The 26,654-nt window shown below is 45.4% G+C and overlaps 1 protein-coding gene across 5 annotated transcripts in view; it reads left to right on the forward strand.

Annotated features, from left to right (window-relative positions):
• The window catches only part of CEP126 (centrosomal protein 126), a 96,930-nt gene that overhangs the window by 64,836 nt on the left and 5,440 nt on the right, over positions 1 to 26,654 (forward strand). For 2 of the 5 annotated variants that reach the window (XM_059179113.1, XM_059179140.1), the window contains exons 7-11: positions 1,883 to 1,995; positions 6,547 to 6,622; positions 8,418 to 8,627; positions 12,965 to 13,029; positions 16,773 to 17,200. In XM_059179113.1, coding sequence (XP_059035096.1) covers positions 1,883 to 1,995; positions 6,547 to 6,622; positions 8,418 to 8,627; positions 12,965 to 13,029; positions 16,773 to 16,835 — 527 coding nt within the window. In that variant the 3' untranslated portion in view covers positions 16,836 to 17,200. Of the gene's footprint in view, positions 1 to 1,882; positions 1,996 to 6,546; positions 6,623 to 8,417; positions 8,628 to 12,964; positions 13,030 to 16,772; positions 17,201 to 19,950; positions 20,230 to 20,557; positions 20,747 to 26,654 lie in introns of those variants that run through there. The other 3 variants (XR_009354881.1, XM_059179125.1, XM_059179131.1) reach the window with 3 other exon arrangements.

A 26,654-nucleotide genomic window follows, 5' to 3' on the forward strand; every position in this document is an offset into this window, starting at 1 on the left:
CGATTCCCACACTCCCTTGCCTCTCTAACCACTCTTCCACAGTTTCTGCTGGTTCAGCTTTTTACATTTCTTGGTTTAAAGTAGGCACCGTGCACAACATGGGGCTTGCACTCGGAACCCTGAGATTCAGAGTTGCGTCTTCTACCGCTGAGCCAGTCAGGTGCCCAAAGTTCAGCTTCCTGAGTGGTGATACCGGACAATGTTTGCCTTTCTGTGCCTTATTTCACTTAACGTAATGCCCTCAAGGTCCCATCCATGTTGTCACAAATGCAGGACCTCCTTCCTTCTCACGGTTGAGTAACATTCTCTTTGTATAAACCATGTCTTCTTTAGTCATTCATCCACTGATAGACATTTAGGATGTTCCGTATCTTAGCTATTATTAATAACAGAGCAGGAAAATACTTACATACCCCCACAAACCCCCATGTTTGACAGATGATTGAATAATCAATTTAACTTCCCAAAGAAATAGCATTGCTATTAAAACAAGTTAAATCATAAAATATTAACAGTCGAAGAAACTTCTACATCATCTAGTCTAGGGTTCTGCAAACTACAGTCTCTGGGCCAAATCCACCTATTTTTATAAATCACCTATTTTTATGCTGAGTGAAATAAGTCAAGCAGAGAGAGTCAATTATATGGTTTCACTTATTTGTGGAGCATAACAAATAACATGGAGGACATGGGGAGTTAGAAAGGAGAAGGGAGTTGGGGGAATTGGAAGGGGAGGTGAACCATGAGAGACTGTGGACTCTGAAAAACAATCTGAGGGGTTTGAAGGGGCGGGGGGTGGGAGGTGGGGGTACCAGGTGGTGGGTATTATGGAGGGCACGGATTGCATGGAGCACTGAGTGTGGTGAAAAAATAATGAATACTGTTATGCTGAAAACAAATAAAAAATAAAATGAAATAAAATGCAAGGAAAAAAATAACCTATTTTTATAAATCAAGTTTTATTGGCACAAAGCCACAATCATTCGTATACATATTGTCAGTTTTCACTCTTTAAGTTTTTATTCAAATTCCAGTTAGTTAACATACAGTGTAATATTGGTTTCAGGTGTGAAATACATTAATTCAACAGTTACGTCCAACCCCCAGTGCTCATCACCACTACCTGTGTCGTCCTCCTCCAACCCCATCCCCCATCTAGCCATCTCCCAGCCTCCTCCCCTCTGGTCACCTGCAGTGTGTTCTCTGTAGTTGAGAGTCTGGTTCTTGATTTGCTTCTCTCTCTCTTAGAATAGGTTTTTGATTAGTCACACAAAAAGCATAGAAAAAATAAATATCTGTATGTGCACTACTCACCTTAAATAATAAAATGTTGCACAAACAGTGGAGGCGCCACAAAAGTCTTCTTCAGGCTCTTCCATTTAATGAAGACTCATCCAGACCACATCCACCCAGCGGGCACACATCCACTCACAGTGCAGCAGGCAGGCGAGTGCGGGCGACCGGTAGCAGCACCCTTCTCTCCCGGAGAGCCCCTGCTCTTCTCTGAGAGAGCGTTGCTCACTGGATGCAGCCCACCGCCGTCGACCTTGCGGCTGTGCAAGGCGCCAGGGTCAGGCCCATAGTAGCACAGGGAGGTCGAGATTGAACAGAAAGTGGGACCGTAGTCTGTTCTTCCCCACAGCACGTGTTTGGCCGTCCTGGCCCTGCGGCAGCACACGTGGGAGGCCACCAGTGGAGAGTGGGACCCTTCAGAAGCAGAGATTCTGTGTGGCTCATTACTGTAACTGTGCCGTGCATGGCACGTGTAACGGGAACTCTGGGAGTGTTTTATGACCAAACGAGTGAACGAATGGAGGTTGATTTGTAAGTTCGTGCCTGTAACGTACGTGGTTAATTTTGAATTTTTGTGGCATTGTTTAAGGCTCTCCTGTTGTAAGAAGAAAGCAAATTGTTGAAGATAAGCAGAGAAGCCTTTTAGAACAGAAAAGACAAAACCCTGCATCTGCAGGAAAGAAGTGTGGCGAGTGCACAAGTGTAAGTATGGTGTTAGCAACGCTGTCCGTTCAGTAGTGGAAAATCGCCTGGAAACAGAATGTTCTCGAAGGACTGTGATTTTGCTGTGAAGTGTGGACCGCAACTTAAATGTAACTACGGCCAGGGTCAATAAGAAGCAGCCCAGGGATCTCTACCCTAGGGACTTAGCATACTGCACTTGTTTGCCCTACTCTCTCTGTGTGATCAGTTACTAATGAAGTCGTTCAACCAACCGTAACAAACCAGCATTATTCTTTTATTTATTATTGATACATGTTATTCGCAACCAAGTTTTTAAGTGTACATGAAAGAAGAAAAACAGAAAAGCAAATGAGAGCCCCGGACAGAGGAGGTTAAGTGTGAATCACGAAGACTAGTTCGTGTGTTAAATGAGCTCCGTGGACCAGAGCTTCCTTCCCAATGCGGCTGAGGTCAGCAAGGCAGGGAGTTCGCTTCTCAGGGGCCCCTGATCGCAATGCTGTTTGAGGCGCTGTTAGGAAGACACACTCCCCCTGAGGCCCTGCTGTGGTCGCCGCGGAGACACCTCTTCACGGTCAGCAGCGGACGACGAAGCAGGAGCTTCATGTGGCTGTTTGAGACCGAGGCTCAGTCAGACGCTTAGTAGAAGTCATTTTAAAATTAGTGGATGTCATCCTTTGAGAGCTAAGTAAATGTGACCTAAATATGACATTTTCTGGACATGTAACCTCACCCGAGGATTGAATTTAAAATATTAAAACAGGGGCGCCTGGGTGACTCAGTCGGTTGAGTGTCTGCCTTCGGCTGGGGTCGTGATCCTGGGGTCGGGACTGCAGCTCCCTCTCATGTTCCCCGTTTCTGCTCTCTGTCTTGCTCTGTCAAATAAATAAAATCTTTTTTTTTTTTTTTAAGGTAGATGAGAAAGGGAAATACTGATCTTTTTTTAAGATTTTATTTATTTATTTGACAGAGAGAGAGAGAGGGGGAACACAGCAGGTGGAGCAACAGGCAGAGGGAGAGGGAGAAGGCTCCCCGCTTAGCAGGGAGCCCAATGCGGGGCTCGATCCCAGGACCCTGGAATCATGACCTGAGCTGAAGGCAGATGCTTAACCTACTGAGCCATCCAGGTGCCCCCAAATAAATAAACTCTTAAGTAAATAAATAAGCTATTAAAACATCTAGATGGATAAGTAAATAGCATTTCACTAGAATTTCTACTCTAAATATTACTTCTGATGTTTGATAGCACTGGAATAGAGTGCCTTAGGAAGAATTTATATCTGACTTATAAGTTGAGGATTCGATTATTTGTATATTGTAGGAACTATTGTTTTATATATAAATAAGATGTTTACTGTGCAGGAAAATCAACCGTGACGTTCTTTTTTTATTAATTATTTTTATTAACATATAATGTATTATTTGCTCAGGGGTACAGATCTGTGATTCCTCAGGCTTACACACTTCACAGCACTCACCGTAGCACATGCCCCCCCCCAACGTCCATCACCCACCACTCTCTCCCTACCTCCCCCCAGCAACCCTCCACTGGTTTCCTGAGATTAAGAGTCTCACATGGTTTGTCTCCCTCCCAATCCCTCTTGTTTCATTTCTGCCTTCCTTACCCCCCAAGTCCCCGACTTTGCCTCTCAAATTCCTCATATCAGATCATATGATAATTGTCTCTCTCTGATTGACTTATTTCGCTCAGCATAATACCCTCTAGTTCCATCCATATCATTGCAAATGGCAAGATTTCATTTCCTCGGATGGCTGCCTAGTATTCCATTCTATGTATACATACCACATCTTCTTTATCCATTCATCCGTTGATGGACATCTAGGTCCTTTCCAAAGTCTGGCTATTGTGGACATTGTTGCTATAAACATTCAGGTGCATGTGCCCCTTCACATCATTAGATCTGTACCTTTAGGGTTAATGCCCAGTAGTGCAATTGCTGGGTCGTAGGGCAGCTCTTATTTTCAACTTCTTGAGGAACCTCCATGCTGTTTTCCAGAGTGGCTGCACCAGCTTGCATTCCCACCAACTGTGGAGGAGGTTCCCCTTTCTCCGCATCCTCGCCAGCATCTGTCATTTCCTGACTTGTTAATTTTAGCCATTCTGACTGGTGTGAGGTGGGATCTCATTGTGGTTTTGATTTGTATTTCCCTGATGCCGAGTGATGTGGAGCACATCTTCACGTGCCTGTTGGCCAACTGGATGTCCTCTTTGCAGAAATGTCTGTTCATGAACATAACGTATTCTTAACAGCAAGACAAATAGCATTTAGTTCTGTACAATGTAGTAAAGTTGCATGTGACCATGCTATTCTTTTTTTTTTCAGTGTTCCAAGATTCATTGTTTATGCACCACACCAAGTGCTCCATGCAATCCGTGCCCTCCTTAATACCCACCACCAGGTTTTCCCAACCCCCCACTCCTCTCCTAAGACCCCCAGTTTATTTCTCAGAGTCCACAGTCTCTCATGGTTCGTCTCCCCCTCCGATTTCCCCCAAGTCCCTTCTCCTCTCCATCTCCCAACATCCTCCATGTTATTCCTTATGCTCCACAAATAAGTGAAATCATATGATAATTAACTCTTTCTGCTTGACTTATTTCACTCAGCATAATCTCCTCCAGTCCCGTCCATGTTGATACAAAAGTTGGGTATTCGTCCTTTCTGATGGAGGCATAATACTCCATTGTATACATGGACCATATCTTCTTTTTTTTTTTTTAAGATTTTATTTATTTATTTGACAGAGAGATCACAAGTAGGCAGAGGCAGGCAGAGAAGCAGGCTCCCCGCTGAGCAGAGAGCCCGATGCGGGGGCTCGATCCCAGGACCCTGGGATCATGACCTGAGCCGAAGGCAGAGGCTTTAACCCGCTGAGCCACCCAGGCGTCCTGGACCATATCTTCTTTATCCGTTCGTCCATTGATGGGTATCTTGGTTCTTTCCATAGTTTGGTGACTTATGGCCATTGCTGCTATGAACATTGGGGTACAGATGGCACTTCTTTTCACTACATCTGTATCTTTGGGGCAAATACCCAGTAGTGCAACTGCAGGGAGGCTCTATTTTTAATTTCTTAAGGAAATACCATGCTATTCTTTTTTTTAAAGATTTTATTTATTTATTTGACAGACAGAGATCACAAGTAGGCATAGCAGCAGGCAGGGGTGGGGGGAGTGGTGGGAAGCAGGCTCCCTGCTAAGCAGAGAGCCCAATGTGGGGCTCGATCCCAGGACCCCAAGATCGTGACCTGAGCCAATGGCAGAGGCTTAACCCACTGAGCCACCCAGGTGCCCCAGTACCGTGCTATTCTTAATGCTTAATGCACTCACTCACAGACCCACCTCCTGGTGGTCAGTGCTGTACTGCCTGAGAAGGCCTTCCTTCAGCCACCGTGTTGTTCACATCAAACGTCTCAGAACCTGTCAAGTGAACAAGAGCTATTTGTGTAAATGGATTTTAAATGCTAAAGCAATATATAGTTGTCATAGCAACAACAAAAAACAGACTAAATTTGAAGTGCTCCGATGAATGCACTCCCTAAATTCATCTTTACCTTTCTGGGTCTTACTCTGTCCGTGTGTGCCCCTTTGCATGCTGGCGGCCTGCTTTTGAGCCCCTGTGTGTTCTTTCCAGAAGCCCCACATCCACCTTCCTCTCACACACCTGCCTACATCTTCCACAGCCTCCTTAGCTTCAGAGTAGATCAGTGTCCCTGAAATCAAAATCGAGATTTGAAGTTTAATTTGTTTCAGCTCTCTTGTTCTGTTTTGATATTGGTGTTTTGTTTTTTAACTGAAGAGCTGCTGCAGGAGTGCAGTTACCTTAGCAATGGCCCCGTCGCCTTGTAGCAGGAAATCAAAAAAATCAAACTTCCACGGGGAGGGAATCTGAGAGCGATCGGTGAAAGTGGGAGAAGCAAGTCCCACTTTGTGCCAGGACTGTGTCCACGCGGGGGACCTCCAGCCTCCAGGGGAGGCCAGGCGTGCCCGTGTGTGTGAGGACAGGGCTCTCACAGACAGCTGCAGCAGTGACTCGGACTGGCTGGCTGAGGACAGGCCAGGGACAGGGGTAGCCAGGCCACCAGCCGAGCACAGGTGTACAGCAGCCCAGCTGGCCACGTCCAGCACTGAGGAGTGTGCCTGCGGCTTGGCCTGCGAGGTTCCCCACTCGCAGCTCTGTGCAAGTCCTTGACACTAGTCCCAGTCAGAGCCTCTGCCCTTACAACGAAACACCGATTCGGTCATAAACCTTGCGTTAACTGTTGCGGTTCCTTTAAGTAGCACCGTACTTCCCCTCTTCCAAAGACCCAAGATAACAGGGCAACCTGAAACTTTTCCAAAATTGACAGGAAACATTTTCTTAAACATTCAGGTATCCTAGAAAGGCCTTATCCCAGTAATTTTTGATTTCTGCTCCATGAAAAAGGAAATACACAGGTTACATGAACAGGGATAACTGAAACTATATAGAGCACACATGTTTCTTTTAATAAATGTATATCATGAGTATTTAAATATGGAAACCTATTCTGATGTAATATTATATTTTGTAGAATTTGGAGCAAAGTGCCCAGCCAAGTTCAAGTGAGCCAAAACATACTACAAGGTGTACTTCTGATGTTGAAGAAGGTATGTATGTTTCAGTTTAAAGGTGTTCTCTGAGCTTTATTTATTGTTGAAGAAGGTATGTTTCAGTTTAAAGGTGTTCTCTGAGCTTTGTTCCTAATGATTTCATTTTTTGTTATGTGTGTTTTCCCAAATACACACACACCATGTGACAGGTAAGCCACCATGTGGGTTTCGAGCCCCTTATCCTGCACATGTGGACTGTTGCCAGATGTGTGCGTTCTAAGTGATAATGTATTGAACATCTTTCTACATGAAGCTTTTCCCTGACTTTTCGGTCATTTCCATAAGACAGAGATCCCAGGCATCACAATTACAGTATTTAACATGTCATTTGTTGAATGAATCTCTGTATTAAATGAATACTGGATCAGAGGAAGTAAGCATTGTTACAGCTCCTTATGCAGATTCAAAAGTATTTTCTGAGAAATAACATTTAAAACTTTTCTGGGATATATGCCAACTTGACATAGAATTATTTCTATGATTTGCTTACAAAGAAATTTTGCATGTATCTTTACTTTTGGTGAATTGCTCCTTCATATGGTTTTCTCTATAGATATTGGAGTTTTGTTATTTCCTTACTGATTTTTGCAAATTCTTTAAATATTAAGGGTTCTGTTATTCATATTAGTTGCAAATGTTTTTATTACTTTATTGTTTGCATTTCATTCTATTTATGTGTTTATATTTAGAAGACTTCCTTTTTATTGTCTCATTCAACAAATGATTGAGAGCTAATTTCCTGCCGACAGCTACATATTGGTTATAGAATAATGCACAAAACACACAGAAGTCTTGCCTTTCAGAAGCTTCAACTCTATTAGGGAAGACCACCCTTTAAACACGTTCTCTAGTCTTTACTTAGTGATTTCCCCATTACTTTTAAGATCGAAGAACCTTCCCAATACAGAAGTTCAGAAGTGTTTCTTTCTCCTCTAGATTGCTCTAATGGTTTCATTCCTTAAGGTCTTTACTTTCCTTTGAATTTGTTTAAATGGATGATGTACAGCAAAACTGCAAATTGACTCTTATAAGCAGCAAACTAATTTACTGAGTCATCTTTCCCTTTCCTCAAGACTTGGATTCTTCGGGACGCCTGGGTGGCTCAGTTGGTTAAGCAGCTGCCTTTGGCTCAGGTCATGATCCCAGCGTCCTGGGATCGAGTCCCACATCGGGCTCCTTGCTCCGCAGGGAGCCTGCTTCTCCCTCTGCCTCTGCCTTCCACTCTGTCTGCCTGTGCTCGCTCTCACTCTCTCTCTCTCTGACAAATAAATAAATAAAATCTTTTAAAAAAAAGACTTGGATTCTTCTCGGGTCATAGGCCAGATTCTCCTGTATTCGTGGGTCTGTTCCTAGGCAGTCCGTTCTGTTCAGGCCATCCTCTCATTTTCTAACTTTTCTTCGTTTTCCTTTTATTTTACCCTTTTATTCATAACTTATCTTACTTGTTACTCTAAAGACAACCTACTTCAACTTCTCTTTGAATTACCAGTGGATAACAAAAACACAACACAAACATAATCTAAATGTGATGTGTTTTTCCTTTAGCTCAGGTGACATGCGAGGGGGGTTCACGGCCTCCCTGTGATCATCTTGAATTTCTGTTTTTTTAATCAGGGATGAGAAAATGCTAGCTGCAGATAATTCCAATAAATAAAATGCAAAGTAACAGAAGATTTACTGGGTTTCTATTTGTGAAGTGAATATACACAGACTCATGTCAGTTAAGTAAGGATGTGGGAAGATCGCAAAGGCAAAAAGGGATCAAAGAATACTTAATGTAAAGTTTCTGTAGTTTCAGATAGTACTTCTCAGTTTTTGATGGCTGAAAACCTAGTGAAAGCTTCAGTGCCTGAGGATGAAATTCTCGCTGTCATGAACAGCAGGCAGCTACAGAAACCACATCTGGCTGTAAATAAGACCCAGCCACTCAACGTCTGTGCACTCCTGGCCGCAGAACAGAAGCTCCTCCAGTCCCTTAGTCACCTCAATGAGAGGTTCCACTGTGAGTACGGAAGACCACCTTTCCTAAGAAATGTTATATTTTGTACTTAGACTACTTTAATTTAATTTAAAAATTGGAAATAAAAATACACAATGTATCCAGATTATTAGGTACTTAAATCAAATACATAGCAGTTAAAAAATATTTTTGAGCAGGGGTGCCTAGGTGGCTCAGTCACTTAAGTCTTGATTTCAGCTCAGACTGTGATCTCAGGGTCCTGAAGTTGAGTGCGCCATCAGGCTCTGTGCTCAGTGTGGAGTCGGCTTGAGATCCTGTCTCTCCCCCTCTCCCCACCCTCTCCCTCTCTTTAAAATTTATCTGTACGTGTGTGTGTGTGTGTGTGTGTGTGTGTGTATTTGGGTATACCCTACTATTTAAGTGTACCATACTCAGGTCATTTATGATGATGTTAATTTCTTTGACAGGCTTGTCTGTCTTCTAGGAATGTATGAATTCTCTTCTATTTCAGCATCGTGACAGGCTAGGTATCTTTACTGACCTCCTTCAAAAACAACCATAAATTCCAGATTAAGTATTTTTAAAAATCTTACGTATAACAATAAACTGCTAAGAATATAAGGAATTCCTTTGGGAGAAGGACAGAGGAAGAGGGAGAGAGATAATCTTAAGCAGACTGTACACTTAGCATGGAGCCAGCTGTGGGGCTTGATCTCATGACCCTGAGATCATGGCTTGAGTGGAAATCAAGAGTCAGACACTTAACTGACTGAGCCCCGCAGGCGCCTGAATATAAGGAATACTTAAGACTAGGAACTGAATATAGATAAAGCCCAGAAAGCTGAGAATGCTCTATCTAGCTGGTGCCTTGAGATTTCTTTAACCCACACAGTGAAATTGAGCTTTGCTCTTCACGGCTTCACAGAAGAAGGAACGGGTGACAAAACCCAGGGCCTACTCAAGCCGGTGGTCTCACAGGAGATCCACCCCCACCCCCATATGAGCCGGGCCTCCCGAAGACCTGGAGCCTGCGGACAGACACGTGCACCAGGACAGGGAGGGCTGGAAGAGGCTCGCACGTCTTGAGTTTCAGGATTGAGCAGACGAGGGAGGAAGACGCACAGGCTTTTCTCACCTCCCTCTGTGTGTCTGTGCAGGATGTAGCACTTTCTCTGTGAGAGTTTGTTAATACCACATTCTTACCAAAGGAAATTCTAAAGACTGCGTTTCAGAAAACTAAGAGTAATCTTAGATGGACAGTTCAAGGGGGGAAATTTGAACCAACATTATATAAAACAAAAATTAATAAAGTAGTGTGTGTTTCAAAGACAATAATGTTAGCCTTAAAATACCTGTTAGAAGTAGTGTGTAAGCTGGGAGAACATAAACGGTGTTAAAGTGTAGTAGGCTGGGATGCCTGGGTGGCTCAGTTGGTTGGACGACTGCCTTCGGCTCAGGTCATGATCCCGGAGTCCCGGGATCGAGTCCCACATCAGGCTCCCAGCTCCATGGGGAGTCTGCTTCGCTCTCTGACCTTCTCCTCGCTCATGCTCTCTCTCACTGTCTCTCTCTCAAATAAATAAATAAAATCTTTAAAAAAAAAAAAAAAAGTGTAGTAGGCTGCTGCTACTTAAGGAATTCGGTACCGTTTAACTTTTTTTATTCAGGTGTAACCAACATACAGTGTTGCATTTGTCGCAGGCGTACAACACAGTGATGCCACACTGTGTGTATAGCTCAGTGCGCATCACTAGAAGTACGTTCCCGTTCCCCTCTCCTTCTGCCCTCCGCCCCTCCCATGACCGTCAGCTGTCTTCCACAGTTCAGTCTGTTTCTTGGTTTGCCTTTTTTTTTTCTTTGCTCATTTGCTTTGTTTCTTAAATTCTACATATGAGTGAAATTGTACACCCTTTGTCCTTCTCTCGCTGACTTATTTCACATAGCGTTATACTCTCTGGGTCAGATTAACTTCAGATATTGGTAAAGGAAGTCTGCTTCTGGTAGTTACAAGGGTCACAATGAAAGGACCAGAATAAAGTATACAATTTCCAAACTGGTAAAGAAGAAAAGTGGCATACAAATACACAAACACACGCACACACACACACACACATATCTCAAATTGATTCAAAATAAGACAAAAATGGAGAGAAAAATGAACATAGAAGACACAGAAACGGGTACAAATGCGGTGCTATAAAATGCCGAGTACACATGTACTTACAAGGAATGTGTGGATTATATGTTAAAAGATCTTTTTAAAATCTATGCTTTTATGACACAACCATATTTTGTTTATAAACTATGTATTTAAAACATACAGGTATAGAAGAGCCAAAAATAAAAAGTTGAAAAATATGTACCAAGCAAATTCTAACCAAAAGAAAACTTATTTTAATGTATTATTATCAGACGAAATTGACTATGACACAGAAAACATTAGTAGACATAAAAAAGATCATGATGATTGAAGCTTTAATTTAGGAGAAATATATAAAACATTTTCATTTATATGCATTTAGGAACATGCCTCAAAATATATAAAATGTGTTTTGGCCATGGTGGGAGATTCCTTTTTCTGCACTGCTAGTAACTGATGGAACAAACAGACAAAGTAAATCAATAGATGTGTAGGAATCAACCAGGGTTCCGAACATGATTAAAGGGACACATTCTTTGCAAGTATACATGGATGATTTATTAAAATGAGCCACATATTATATCATAAAACAAGCGTGAAGCATTACAAAGGATTGGAGTTATGCACAGACTCTGACCACAATGCAATTTAGCTAAAAATGAATAACAAAAAGATAACCATTAAGAAGCAAATTTCTAGGGGTGCCTGGGTGGCTCAGTTAGTTAGGGGCCCAACTCTTGATTTTGTCTTAGGTCGTTATCTCAGGATCATAGAATTGAGCCCCACGTCCAGCTCTCTGTTCAGCATAGAATCTGTGTGTCCCTATCCTCCTCCAACCCGCTTGTGCTCTCTCTCTCAAAATCTTTAAAAAAAAAAGGAACATATTTCTTTTTTTTCTTTTTAAAGATTTTATTTATTTATCTGACAGAGATCACAAGTAGGCTGAGAGGCAGGCAGAGGGGGAGAGGGAAGCAGGCTCCCCGCCAAGCAAAGAGCCTGACTCGGGGCTTGATCCCAGGACCCTGAGATCATGACCCAAGCTGAAGGCAGAGGCTTTAACCCACTGAGCCACCCAGGTGCCATATTTCTAAATAAACTGTGGTTCAGAGAAAATATCATAATGAAAATTACAAAACATTCACTTATTTTAGAAAGAGGACACAACCGTTAGCTCACCTGTGGCAGAATATGGAAGAAAGAAATGCCACATTCCATACAAGCTGATATTAGGAATTCTGCTTAAATTTTTAACGAAGTGTTGAAGTATTAATTTGAACTGCTCTGAGAATGGGAGCCACAGACAAGATGAATTCATACCTACTCACAGATTCTTCTTGACCCTCCATGTTTTTCATGAGAGAACTAGAGCGCAGAACAGGAGACCAGAGAAATGGCTCAGCAGTGCGGGAGCAGAGAACAGCCACAGCCATGGGAAGGCCCTGAAGCCGGTTGCAGAACCTTCTACAGAATGGAGGCTGTGGGGTCCTGGGACAGAGGCAGCGAGACTGCTGGGGGGAGGGGAAGGGGGAGGAAAAAAGCTTCTACTCTGTGGGCAGGAGGCAGAACCGGCTGGGCCCAGAGCCTCAGAAATCTCCCACTGTCTGTTGAAGGTCGGGGCACAAAAGTCTCTTGCATAAAACTTGTCAGAGATACAAGACAGATGTGACAACGATGAGAACAGATAGCTTTCCTGGCAGCTCTAAGAAGGGAATTTCCTTTTGGTTTAAAGAAAAAGAAGAAGAAAGACAAATGGAAAAGAAAAGAAAACCCAGTATTTGTATAAAGATTGTTATAGAATGGTCAAAATATTAGGAATTCCTTTTTTTTTTTTTAAGATCTTACTTATTTATTTGACAGAGATCACAAGTAGGCAGAGAAGCAGGCAGAGAGAGGAGGAAGCAGGCTCCCCGCTGAGCAGAGCCCCCAATGCGGGGACTCGATCCCAGGACCCTGAGATCGTGACCTGAGCCAAAGGCAGAGGCTTTAACACACTGAGCCACCCAGGCGTCCCTAGGAATTCCTTTTTATCAACCTAAGTTTTATGTCCTGGTTTTTAACCAAACTACTTCTGTTTCCTACCTAATATAGTGTAAACACCATTTCTGGACACAATAGAAAAGATTCTTAACTCAGTTTTAGTATTTTGTTATACCAGAATTTAATTTCTGATTCTTTAGTGGTTCTTCTTGGTCAATATACATAACTAAATTACTTTTGTGTCATGGCATAATTCTTTCAGATGTACAAGAAGCCATTTGCAAGAATCCATCCATCAGAAATACCTTACAAATAATACCACTTCTGGTAAGCATTTGAAGAAGCTTTTTTTTCCCTCATTTTAGGAAATGTCATGATTTCTTGTGTAAGCAGCGTGTATTGAAATTAATTTTTCTCGAGATTAGCTTTTAGCAAGTTTTCCACCTCAGTTAACTTTCAATTATGACATGTTTTGTTAGAATCAGCAAATATCTTCTCATTTACAAAGATCAAAATACAAAGTTTTTTTTTACATCTGGAATATTCCATCATTCATGGGAACAGCAACAGGGATCAGTGTACTACTCTCCAGATAATTTTGGATGTGTAGCCTCGCTGGAAAATTACTAAGAATTCTACCTTGGTAAGGTTTCCACCCTTGCTTCCGTCCCTTTCATGTCTTCGAAGTTCAAAACTAGACATTGCTATTTGGAAGTTTATTTTTTGCCTTAACAACATTTATATGTGTAAATATACACATATAAATGGTAATTTATTGCATTAAGGAATTTTCAGGCTAACAGGGAGAAAGAACCCGTGGAGAGTGTACACTGGTCACTGTAATGTGACTTGAGACTATGTGTGGGTGGCACGGCCTCAGGAAATCACAGAAGGAAGAGATCGTAGTGGCCAGAGGTGACCAGAGACAGGTCTCTGGAAAGGGCATCTGAGACTCCGATGCTTTCTGTAATGTCAGGATCCTCAAGGTAGGTGTTCAGCAAGGAGACGTTGGTTAGGGGATTAACTGGGTGCTCGCTCAGTTCTGAAGTCTGGAGGGAAAAGTGAGATTATGCAAGTCTGCTTCCTTCCCTGTTATTTTCTGTCACATAAACAAAGGGATACATTTCTTACCACGTTTTAGATTTTTGCTTATGTCCTAGATACGGCTGTAAGTAATAAGAAAGAGGCTGCACCTGCCTTCTGACGCTTTTTCTTTCCCTGTGGGCAAATGGTTCTCAGAAGCGGCCTTTCTGCTGCCCTGAGTGGTACACACAGCGCCTGTGCATCTGTCACTTCGACCCCTGACAGTTGTGGACACAGTTGCTCTTCACATGTCAGCTGGCGTTTTGCTCAATTTCTCACCTCTGTCGATTCAGCCACTTCAGTAATTCTTGAAGCGACAATTTTTGTGTGTTTGAATGTGTGACAGTTTTGTTGTTCATAGCATAAGTGGTTGTCACCTCACCTGAGCCAGAGTACACCTGCGGTGAGGGAGATCACTTCTCTCCACGCCGCTCAACCTGCAGACAGTGTGTGACCCCTGACAGCTGGCGGCCGGCTGTAGACACTGCCGAGTGAGGAGAGGGAGGTCTCGGAGTCCCCAGAGCATCCGCGGGTGCGCCGGTGCTCTGCGGTGTTGCACAGAAGCCTCGGCTCGTGCCTGGAGGGCTCCTAGTGTAGACGAGCGACCGCTGACAGGCCGGACTCGTTTCTCTCCGATCTCTCACACCTGCTAGGACGGTTGGTAACCCTGAGCTTCTTTCAGTCCCTTCATCTCCAGACGTGTCCCTCTTCTTACTTCGTCATCACTGACCTAGGTCGGAGACCTTCCATTTTTTCAGGAGAAATGGTCTATAATCACAGACGTTAACTGCTTGTTTGAACAGCTGCCGTGAAAAGCATCCACCCCTCCCCCATCAGAATTACTTCATTTGCGTGTTCTGCAGGGGGATCGCAACATTTATTTGCCCTTTTTCTACTATTTTTAATTTTTACTTTTCAATTGGATTCACCGATTGTTGACATTTTGTCATACTTGCGTATCCGACAGATGGAAGGACGGGTGGATGGATGGATGGAAGGGTAGAAGAAATGGAAGAGGACAGGATGGGAGAGAGACTCACACACATACACACACACACACACACGTGTACACACACACACACACACACACCCCTCCGTGAGCTGTCCGGAAGTCAGGTACAGACATGACGCTATTTCCCCACCAACCCTTAAGCATCCCTGTTCTCCTAAGAACCGACGCTCCGGCATGACCACAGCAGCACCTCCCATGGGGCGGACACTGACGCACACTCAGACTCAGATTCTCCAGCCGGAAGAGAAAGTGTCTTCTGTGGCTGCTTTACTCCTCCGGTGCTGGACGCAGCCGGGTTAGAGGCCGCGGTGGATGTCTGCTGTGCTCCCTCTCCACCTTCCCTGCACACGGACGCCTCTCCAGAGGCTGAGCCCGGGGCCTCACTGGCTGTCCATGACGCGGAGGCTCCCCATGGTTTTCTCAGTACATACAGCTTCACGTTTATGGTGGACGCATAGTTTCAAAGTTTGTGTTCTCAGAGCTATTTTTATCACCTGCTTGATTCTACCTCTATCTTGGCTTCAGGTGTTCTATTTAGCTGCTTTTAATTTATTTTGAGTCCAGAAGACAGATGTCCAAGCATTTGGAGTTATGTGTGAAGCATGCATAATATGTGCTTCGTGCCTCCCCCAGGAATAAAGTGAATGGGCTTAGCTAGTCTTCGGTCTTTTGTTTTCATCACGATAAGTGTAGTCTTTAGTCCTAATCCCCTGGCCTCTGGAAAGCTTTCAAAATGTGTTCCTGTCTCTCCGTCACAATTTCAAATAAGTAAAATTATTTAATATGTATGTTCTAGAAAGGCACTATGTAATCACGTTCCAAAACTTTGTGTGCATGACGCAAGAGACCACCAAAGCTACTCGTTTTTACCAAGACACTAGTGCCATAGCCCAGTTCTCCCCATATAATGGCAGAAATATCAGTTCAGGAATATTTGTTGGTTTGGAGATGTTGCAGGTAAGGTTTTTATTAATGTTTCTTATTTTATTTTACATTTCCACTCCAATGTTTTCATACCCCTATGAACTTAAAAGAATTTCTTTTCAAATGATAATGTATGTCATATGTGTCCAGCTTTATAATTTACAAGCATTATATAGTTAACTCAGGAACTGAATTACTCAACAGAGCAACACTAATTATGTGAGAAATCTACCAGATGCCCCAATATAGAAAACTCAAATGTTGGTTTAAGATTTGAGAATTTATGTTTAATTCTCAAAGATCATACATCTCTCTGGAAAGTGCACAACCTGGGCAAAGTTTACAACTTAATGTACATTAATGCACATTAATTAATACTCTTTGGTGGCAAGTGGACCTTATTGTTGCCAGATGGTTTCACACACACACGCTCTTGTGTAATCTTCTAAGTGAGGGACATCAAGTAATTCTCTCAAGTCTGAGAAATGTTCAGGGGCAGAGCCAGGATTGGCCCTTTCCCCTGTTCCCCCCCAAATCTCTTCTCCCTTTTGTAATTCTTACTCCAGGTGATGCCACCATCATCCTCCAGATTTCCCAGTGTGTGTCTCATCCAGGCTTTGCATGGTCCCCCATCCCAGACAGTAGACCGCCCTAAGGGCACTAAGTGAGCCTCAGCCGCACCCAGGACTCTTCCCTCCTGCGGCACGTGTCTTAGTCCTGCTTTGGGGTTCCCAGCGTTAGCCCCGCAGCATCCTGGGGTGTTCTGTGAGCCGCCGCTGCCTCTCCTAAAGCAGAAAACTGCCCCTTCTGACTGCTTATACGGCAGATGATGACAAGGGCAGCTCCTAAGCACACTTCCACTGACAGAAAGAGTGGAGATGATGAGTTCTTGCAGTGAGGATGCTGCCTTCCACCGCTGGGACTCATGGGATCCTTACAGGGACCGAAGTACCCTTCTGTGTCAGGCCGCAGTCTATGAGCTGTGAAGAGAGGCCCGCGGAAAAGCCCATAAGTGCTGGCGTGCAGTGACCCCGTGCTCTTTGTGTTGCAGAACAGCCGGTCGAGAGGCAGCCTGTCCCCGGGGGTCGGATCCAGGCTGCAGAGGAAGTACTGATGGACCGCAGTGGCAAGCATGACTGTTCTCGCGGCCATTGACAATGGCCTGTAAATAGAGCATAGATTTCCGCATTTGTTAAGGATTTAAATACTACAACCATAAGATAAAGGTAAATCATCACATGAGTAATGGAGATAAATTGACTAGTTTACATTTATGCTACAAGGTTATTATGTATTTTATTGATAATACATTTTTAGTGAAGGGAAATGCTTCATTGTTTTTAGTGAGCCTGCTACTGAAAACACATTCATTATATTTGAAAATAAAACAGGGTATTTTGTTATTCAAATTATGTATTAGCTATAGTTGTGAAGCTTTGTTTTTCTGAAATTCCTAATAAATTCCATTAAATTTTGGTACAGTGGTGTAAAAAGTTCATGATTAATAATACCCCATATAAACAGTAAAGCCATCTAAGACTTGGAAGGATCTCTGTACTTGGGGGTATTACCAAAGGGTGTTACTTAACGAAAACCAAAAGAAACTCCTTGTATAATCATGAAACTCCTTCTATGATTTTAGAAGTTTTTTTGTGGAATTATGATAATCTCATATATCTTTTTACTTCCCCTCACCGATTTCTACTTCAGGCTCTCATCTAGACAGTCCGCGAAAGCTGACAGATGGCATTTCTAAGTGTGGTAGACTGGCAGAGTAAAATCTGTCGTATCAATCCCATCTTAGGGGCACCCGGGGGGCTCAGTCGGCTGAATGGCTGACTCTTGGTCTCAGCTCAAGTCTTGATCTCAGGGTCGTGAGTTCATGCCCCGCATTGGGCTCCTGTTTTAAAAGTTTTCAGCTCTCTCCCTTTGGCTGCTAGAGGGACCGTGCGTATAAGGCTCTCTGTATCCTGAGTCCTCCCTGCTTACACTAATGCCCAGACCCCTTGCAGGCCCCCAGCCTGCTGTCCCATGCCTCTCTGCCCAACTGCACACTGCCCCCCTAGCTCGGAATGCCTTCGTCAGCCTCCACTGACATCTGCCTGAACCACGTTTACTCGTTCTTTTAAATTCTACTCAGGTTGAACGTCCTCTAATGTTTCCTAATAATTCTCTGCCACCTTTGTATAAATTATGTCCTTTGCATTCTGAACCGCAATTATTTCTGTGTATGTATCCCTCTTCTAGATAAAGTGCTCCTAGCAGCTAACGGTTGTCACTGGTGTCTGTCCCATGAGGAAGTAAAGTGGGGGACACAGCGGCAGACCAAAATAATGAAGGAAAGGAAAATATTCAACTGTGCGATTTATCAAGCCCCAACTAGGTGCTAGTTGCTGCTCCGTGTATTAGGGAGACAGTAAAAACAAAAGTAATTATTTTCTTCTATCATGGACTTACATTTTAGTCGGGAATACAGATTTCCAACATAAGCAGCCGCCACCGGAAGGTTAGAAGGCATGGTGAACGGAAAGCAGAGCGTGGGTGGGGCGGAGTACCAGGGTAGACGTGAGCCCGCTGGGGTGGACGGAGACAGTGTCTGACGACTGAAGGGAGGGGAGCCAGCCCTGGCAGCTGCAGGGGAACAGAGCGGCCAGAGGGCAGGAAAGTAGGCTGTTCTCTTAGGACTGGGGAGCTGGCGGGGGTGTTGGGAGGAAAAGAAAGCGAACAGAGGATTGGAACAGGGCTTCCTGTCACCCATGGCTGGTGGCAAAATGCATTTCCTACTCTGAGAGGTCCAGGGTGGGACCGAGACCATACCAGGGCTGCTGCTCCCTGGACCCATGTGGAACCACAAAGTTCTGGAACATAACCTTGGCCGCATATTGAAATCACATGAGGAACTTTAAAAAAATCTTGACGTCTGGGTTACCCCGGGGGGTGATTTGAGCATTGAGATTTTTTAAAGCTCCCCAGACAAATTATAATGAGAAGCCAAGGGTAAGAAACATGGTCTAGAAGCAGTAATGCAAACAAGTAATGGGGTCGGGGATCAAATCCAGTCTGGGCGCCCTCTCCGGCCGGCAGACTTGGGGACGACCCAAGGGCAGCGACCATGCTGCGGACAGTGTCTTTCTGGACCCGCCTCGCCCCCCATCCACTGCAGAGGTGGCCGTACATGTGACTGACCGGTACTGGTGGCCAGGAGAGCAGGAAGAGCTCCGTGGGGCTCCGCCAGGAGCGATTCTGGCTTCCCTCCTCACCAGCAACAGATACAGGCTCTTCCCATTCCCTGCTTTCTGGGTTTGGAGTTCAGGACTGATCCCGCAGGGGTGTTGCTGCACTCTCAGAGTCCGCCCTGAGTACCGAAAAGCCCACGGAGGAGGGGACAGACTGACACAGGGCACCCAGCTTCTTCGCTCCACAGCATCTTCTAGCCACAGCCCACTGACCTCAGCAGCACCCCCCACTGCCCGGCCACCACAGGCATCGGCTGATACCCATGGGGACTTCGTTACCCAAGCCCCCTCCTCCTCACTGATGCAGGCTCTGGAGTCTGCACCTCTGTTGTCCCCTCGCAGACCCTCCTTCTCCAGCTCCTCCCATAGGGATAAGATGTCATTCTTGTATCCCCTAGTCCCACGATTCTTAACAGTGGCTGTGTTGTCCTGACTGATACAGTCTGATGGAGGAGACACGTGTGGGAGATGAATGCGATTCTGAATTTCGGAAAAAAAGCTTCTGAGTTAGCAAAATGGATATCGCTCTAGAGAATGAAAAGGAGAGAAGAGCCTCCCAGGTCTAGATGAGACAGAACCAGGAGACAGGGAGGAAGCAGGGTGCGAAACACCATCCTGGTAAGTGCCCCAATTATCTAGAAAGGAATTTCAAATAAGGAACTTGAAATACAGATGCTAAAAAATTAGGACTTATAACTACGCTCTCACATCTGAATTTTTAATGGAATTATAAAATGGGCATTTCCAAAATGGGAATTTTACCTTTTTGAGTAGAATGGTACTGAGGAAAGTGACACAAGGATTGAGGCCGGTGGTTCGGGGAGAACTCAGGCAGGCCTCACCAAATTGGGTCATTTTCTGACATGCCAGCCCAGTGTGTAGCTGCAAGGTTTGGGCAGCTGTGTGTCCGCTGCTGCTTCACATTTCCAGGAGGAGAGTGGGGACAGGACTAGCAGCCACAGGGACTAAGTGACTTCTCTGCTCTCTCTCTAGGACTGGACGCACCTGTCTGTCAGCACTGTTCCCAGGAAAGCAAGCGAGCCACTGGACTGCTCCTGAAGTGGTGTCCCAACCTGGGTTTGGAGAGCAGCGAGGTCCAGGCAGGGCTCCGGGGAGAGCCAGCTCTGCGCTCAGGTGCAGGAGACCTGGCGCTGCTCCCTGGGGTAGAGCACACCCTCGTCCCTCCTGGAGCCCCAGTGCCGGGAGCAGCTGCAGTGATGGAAGTAGACGTGAACTAGAAATGTCTGTTGATGAAACCTCTTGCAGTAACTTGTGAGGGCATTTTACCAAAAAATGGTATTTGGGCTTTTTTTAATTATCCATTTTGGTATAATATATAGTCCCAAAGTTACCTCAGCCCCCCAAAGGGCCCTTGGTGGCAGCATCAGAGCCGAGGTTAGCTCTCTGTGTGGCAGAGGGAGGCCCTCCTGTGACCCTGGGATCACACTGTCTTCCAAATCGAACAGTTGGCACTTTGGGACTACAAAAAAAAAATTTTGTTTTTACATTAGAAGGTAATGAATCAAAGTTAGAAATTGCAAGATTTAAGGGAGACAATTCTTGTGGCCTTTTAATGACCCTGCTCACTTCTGGTTTGCAGAGCCTGGCCTGGGAGGTGAGGGACCACACCCTGCCACATAGGGCATGTGCTGTTACTTCACCCCAACCGACAGCCCAAGAGCCATGTGTTCGTCGCCGTTGACAGAGGAGCGCAGAGGCTCAGAGATGAGCCCGCCCCCCACCGGCCCGCCCCTCAGGGTCATGTTGCGGCATCGCGGTGCACACCCAGGTCCGTCTGGCTGCAGCCCCCGTGTTCTTTCTGCCATGCTTTCTGGGGGAAGTGGGAACTACGGGACCAGTTAGGGAGAAGGGAAAAGGAAATGAAAAAAGGACGACAACAGGAAACATTTTGTACTTTCCTATTTGGGGAGGAGAAGCATAGGACTTAGGAAAAGTTAAAGCTAAGAGAAAAGTTAAAAACTCAGGTTTTAAAAAACAGAAAGCTGCACACCTCTACTAGTAAATATTCGGGGCATTAATTTACGCATCAAGGTACAGTTTTGTGAATTGGGATATTATTTATAAAATGACATTCCAGTGGTCGAAGCAGGCTCAAGGGCTATGCCATGATTTCTGTGGAGCCTTCCAAGCACCTTGGATTACAACTCAGCTTTTTTTTTTTAAAAGCAAGGATTTGTACTTAGGTGTTACCATTGCTATACTCGGCATCAGACCACGTGCCAAGCCCACACCACAGCTGATAGTCCCTCTTACCTTTTATCTGTGTCCCCGAGAATGTCTCTATAAGCAAAGCTTTATTTAAAATAGTTGAACTCTGGTCGAGTCTGAGCAAACACACCTCTCTGGTGAGCTTAAAAAGCAGGACAAGTTTATTTTTCTAGTACTTGTACATTAGGACACCATCGTTTCGTAAACCTGTGGGGTGACCCAAATCCCGGCTCAGCACTGGCCATAACTCCTCCAGAGAGGGGCACTGGGACCTTAGCGGAGCCGGGAGGGGCCATTGACAATGACAAAGGTACGCAGAAATTGTTGGGAATTAAAGCGGAAGAGAATATCTATAGAAGCGAAAACTAGTGACAATGTGATTCACATATAGACAAGGAAGAAAAATGCCTTGTCTACGCTGACTTATACATATTAGGAAAAAGGGAACTCTTTCCAATTGAGATGGTAAGTTTTCTCAGATTTGCAGGGAGATGAATTTCCTCTCAGTGGTGCACATGGTGTAGGCCTGGTCGAGGCCAGGAGCCTTGCGTGTCCACTGCCCCAGCAGCCTGCGCCCTGCGTCTCCTGCCGGTTCTGCCCTTTCCAGAAAGGGGCACTGCTAGGACTAAGCCACCAGCATGAACATGAGCATGGGGACAGGTCCAAACACACACACAGACCTTGTGCACACAGGGGCCTCCTCACTCTGCGCCCTGAGAGGACTGGGCACTCAGCCCTAGTTCCCTAATGAAGAGAACCCAGGTTGTGGGGGAAGTGACTGATTCCAGGACTGTGCAGAAAGAATACAACATGGGCTTGGAGTAAGGATGCACTAAATGAAATCAATAGAAGCAGGACATTTCAAATGTCCCACCTGTCTGCAGGGATAATCCAATAGTGATCCCAGCAGAAACAAAATCAGGTGTGATATCAGATTACAGGCCAAAGAATAAACCAGAAAGAAGTCCATACTGGTACAAATAAATGATCCCATAAGTAGAAGGGGAGGAAGGAATGACTTCTTTACACAAGGGACCCAGTACATATGGAAGGGATGAGGACACGGAAGAATCACTGTTGGCCACACAGTTGTTGCAAACAAGACCTGCAAGCGGATGTCAAAATTATCTTGGAGGAGAAACAGGACATCTACATCACCTCAAAGTAAGTCCCCCAAAATATTTAATGACAAGGAGAAAAACTCCTTTTACGCTAAGGGGACCTGGCAGATCTCACCCATAAGTAAACAGTCTAGGTCATGATTACCATAAGAAAACATTTTGAAATCCTACTGTGACCCCTGATATCATGCAGTGAAGCGGGTATGACTTCACTTCAGTCGGGGGAAAAGCATCACACAAACTCAAGGGATATTCCACAGAATGCCCCACCGGTACCTTCTAGAAGCATCAAGGCCATGAAAGAAAAGGAATAAGACCAGAACTGTTGCGGATGAGGAGAGACCAGAGGACGTCCAGTACAATGTGACAGAGTAATGACAGAACTGCTGCTTTCTTTACTTAGTTAATAGTCTTCCAAAAATGTTTGTGTCCGAGTTTTGATGCCCGTGGTTGTATGAGATGTTAACAGCATGGAAAGCTGGGACAGAAATACAGCCTCTGCAGATGATGATGAGGCTTCCGCAGGTTGCAGATCACTTCGGAAGAAACAGTGACCAGGCGCCTGTGTGGCTCAGTCCATAGAGTGTCCAACTCTAGATTTTGGCTCAGGTCATGATCTCAGGGTCATGGGCTGGAGCCCCAAGCCAGGCTTCGCACTAGGTGTGGAGTCTGCTTATGATTCTTTCTTTCTCCTTCTCCCCTGTCTCTCTCTTAAAAAAAAAAAAAAAAAAAGTTTTTAAAAACTTTCGAAATATCTAAAATCTTTTGTTGTACTGGATGTCCCAGTTTTGGGTTTAGAACAAATACCTCTATAATTCTATAAAACCTTAAAACATATACTTCATAATTTCTTAATAATGTATTAAGCACTTATGTACATATATGCCAGTTTAAAATGCATTATATAGAATTAACCATTGAGGTCATCTATTTGAAAGCCAAATTCCAAGTCAAGGTGAGGGATATTGCAGAAAAGCGACAGGTGGGGCACCTGGGTGGGTCAGTGGGTTAAGCCTCTGCCTTCGGCTCAGGTCATGATCTCGGGGTCCTGAGATCAAGCTCCACATCGGGCTCTCTACTCTGCAGGGAGCCTGCTTCCTCCTCTCTCTCTGCCTGCCTCTCTGCCTACTTATGATCTCTGTGTCAAATAAAATTTTAAAAAAAGAAAAAAAGAAAAGCGACAGGTGCTTCCTGATGAGGCCCGATGGGCCAGTGCATCTCCTGGGGCAGCAGAGGTGAGTGCCGGGGACGGGAGGCCCTGGGAAGGGAACCTCAGGGCTCCTGGAGGCCCCTGGGCTGTAGCCTTCTGCACAGGGGGCTTCTCTTCTCTCCACAGGGTTCCTGTGGTCACTAGCGCTCATTGGCTTCTGGCATATGTCTCATCAAAAAGTAAACACAACCCATTTCGCAGGAGGAGAAAATCCATTGTGCACTGATCGATTGAAAGGAAAGCCTACATGCCAGGAAAAATGACTTTGTCTTGCAATGAAGACGCCTCCCCTGGAATGAGAGCTAGTGGTTTCTGGAAGCTTCTGTCAGAGGTTGTGCAGTGCTGCACATGAGCAGGATCTCCTCTCCTCCAGGCAACCCCGTGAGCCCGGAACCAAGTTGTGGGCACACACTGCACGGAAGAGCTGAGTCATGTGCCCAAGGTCAAGGAGACAGGAAAGGACATCTCTGGGAGTGAACCAAGGTCTGTTTTGACCTTAGTGCGCACTTACCCCTTGTCATGGGCAGCCGGCCTCGTGGCAGAGCAGAAGTCTCTAGATGGTTTTAGGGCTTATCTACAAGATCATAAACTTTTACAAGAAAGTGCATATGCCATTTGGATGGAGAACTGTTTAATTAACCACATGAGTGGGTAGGGCGGATTGAAACTTGAGTTAGCTTCATAGACCCCAGGTGGAATGTTCTAGACAACCTGTGTCCTTCGTGCTAATGGTGTCCCGCTGCTTACCTGCTAACTGGATTCCAAACTCCTTGAACTCTTGGGTGAGTTCAGGAAGAAAGGAAGAACATGGATGAGCTGGTCTAGGCCTGCGTTTCTCAAGTTCTTAGCATCCCCCAAGCTTTCCCAGAGGAAAGATCTGGAGACCTTCTCCGAAGATTACCCTTGGAAATCCCCTCGCCTTTTCCTGTGTGGCAGGCCATGACTGCCCCTTGCCCCGGCCGCTCCCAGCAGTCTGTGTGGGGTTTGCTCTGCAGGCCAGGCGGCTGTTTTCCTGCGGCCCCTGCGAAGCCCAGGGTGTCCGTGAGCGCAGAGACCGCGTCGGAAGGGATCGCACTCCAGCACCTTCCTCGAATGCACATGTGCTCAGGTAGGACACGTGCCCTTTGAGGCCCTGTCCGTGGGACAGGCCACAGCTGGAGGAAGAAAATGGAGCTTGGCCTCCTAGGGACTCGCTGTAAAGGGACTGGCTGTGGACTCTGCTCTGCTGGGAGAATCAGGAGATTCTGCTCTACGGGCAGAGGGGAGAGGACGCGAGGCCTGAGGGAGCGCAGTGGGACTGCGGCTGGGGCCGCACGTGGCCGGGGTGACTTCCTGCACTGTCTCAGCTCGCGACTCAGTCATCCTGGGCCACCCAGTAGGCCCTTAAATAACGGGAAGTCCACAGTCAGAGAATCGGTTTAGCTGCAATTTCCTATCTGCCATAATCCGTTGTAAAACTAGGTCGTTACTATTGAACCCTTGGCTCTGCGATTTCTGTAAAACCGGGGTGACGCGCCGCCCTCTAGTGGCTCCAAATCAATGGCCTTCGCCCCACTCTCCGAGCCAGTAGCTCCTACTCTAAAAACGCGGGTTTAGTGCTGGGAAGTGTATAAACCTGGTGATTCACAGACCTGTACCCTGGGGATAAAAATACATTATATGTTTATTAAAAAAACAAAACGCGGGTTTATGTTTTTGATTGAAACTCCGCTAGCCGACCTGTAGTACGTCGCTGCCTTCAGACGGAGTGTGCAGCAGCACAGCAGCCACGTGTAACGCCCAGTGCTCGTCACTTCACGCGGCTCCTTCCGCCCGTCAGCCGGTGACCCCAGCCCTCACCCCCTCCCTTCTGTGACCCTCAGTTTGGTTCCCGGAGTCCAGAGTCTCTCACGGTTTGTCTCCCTCCCTGATTTCTCCCCCTTCACTCTTCCCTCCTTCCCCTGCGGTCTCTGCTCTATTCCTTCCGTTCCAGCTGTGAGTGGCACCATAGGATGCTTGTTCTCTGCCTGACTGGCTTCACTCCGCACGATCCCGTCCAGTCCCATCCACGTTGCTGCAGAAGCTGGGTGTTCATCCTTTCTGATGGCGGAGGAATAGTCCCTTGTGTATATGAACCACATCTTCTTTACCCGTTCGTCTGTAGCAGAGCATTTCGCCTCCTTCCAGTGTGGCAGTTGTGGCCATTGCTGATATCAACACTGGTGTGTGTGTGCCCCTTCTTTTCCCTCCCATCTGTATCTTTAGGGTAAATACCCAGTAGTGCAATTGCTGGGTCGTAGAGTAGCTCTATGTTCAACTTTTTGAGGAACCTCCATCCTGTTTTCCAGAGTGGCTGCACCAGCTTGCATTCCCACCAACAGTGTAGGTGGCTCCCCATTCTCTGCATCCTGACCAGCAACTGTCGTTTCCTGACTTGTTGATTTTAGCCATTCTGACTGGTGTGAGGTGGGATCTCATTGTGGTTTTGATTTGTATTTCCCTGATGCCGGGTGATGTGGAGCATTCTTCATGTGTCTGTTGGCCATTTGTATTATCTCATTTGGAGAAGTGTCTGTTCATGTCTTCTGGCCATTTTTTTATGTGATTATTGTGTTGAGTGTGAGGAGTTCTTCATAGATCTTGGATATCAGCCCTTTGTCTGTAGTGTCACTTGCAAATATCTTCTCCCATTCTGCGGGTTGCCTCTTTGTTTTGTTGACTGTCTCCTTTGCTGTGCAGAAGCTTTTTATCTTGATGAAGTGTTTTTTTCCCTTTGTTTTGAACTTTTAGTAGTTCATTTTTGCCTTTGTTTCCTTTGCCTTTGGTGACATGTCTAGGAAGAAGTTGCTGCATCTGAGCTCAAAGGAGTTTCTGCCTGTGTTCTCCTTTAGGATTTTGATGAATTCCTGTCTCACATTTCATCCATTTTGAGTCTATGTTTGTGTGTGGTGTGAGGAAATGGTCCAGTTTCATTCTTCTGCATGTGGCCTGTCCAGTTTTCCCAACACCATTTAATGAAGAGTCTGTCTTTTCCATTGGACATACTTTCCTGCTTTGTCAAAGATTTGTTGACCATAGAGATAAGGGTCTATTTCTGGGATCCCTATTCTGTTCCATTGATCTATGTGTCTGTTTTTGTGCCAGTACCATACTGTCTT

The sequence above is a fragment of the Mustela lutreola genome, chromosome 1, assembly GCF_030435805.1.
Source record: "Mustela lutreola isolate mMusLut2 chromosome 1, mMusLut2.pri, whole genome shotgun sequence".
Taxonomy (NCBI): Eukaryota; Metazoa; Chordata; class Mammalia; order Carnivora; family Mustelidae; genus Mustela; species Mustela lutreola.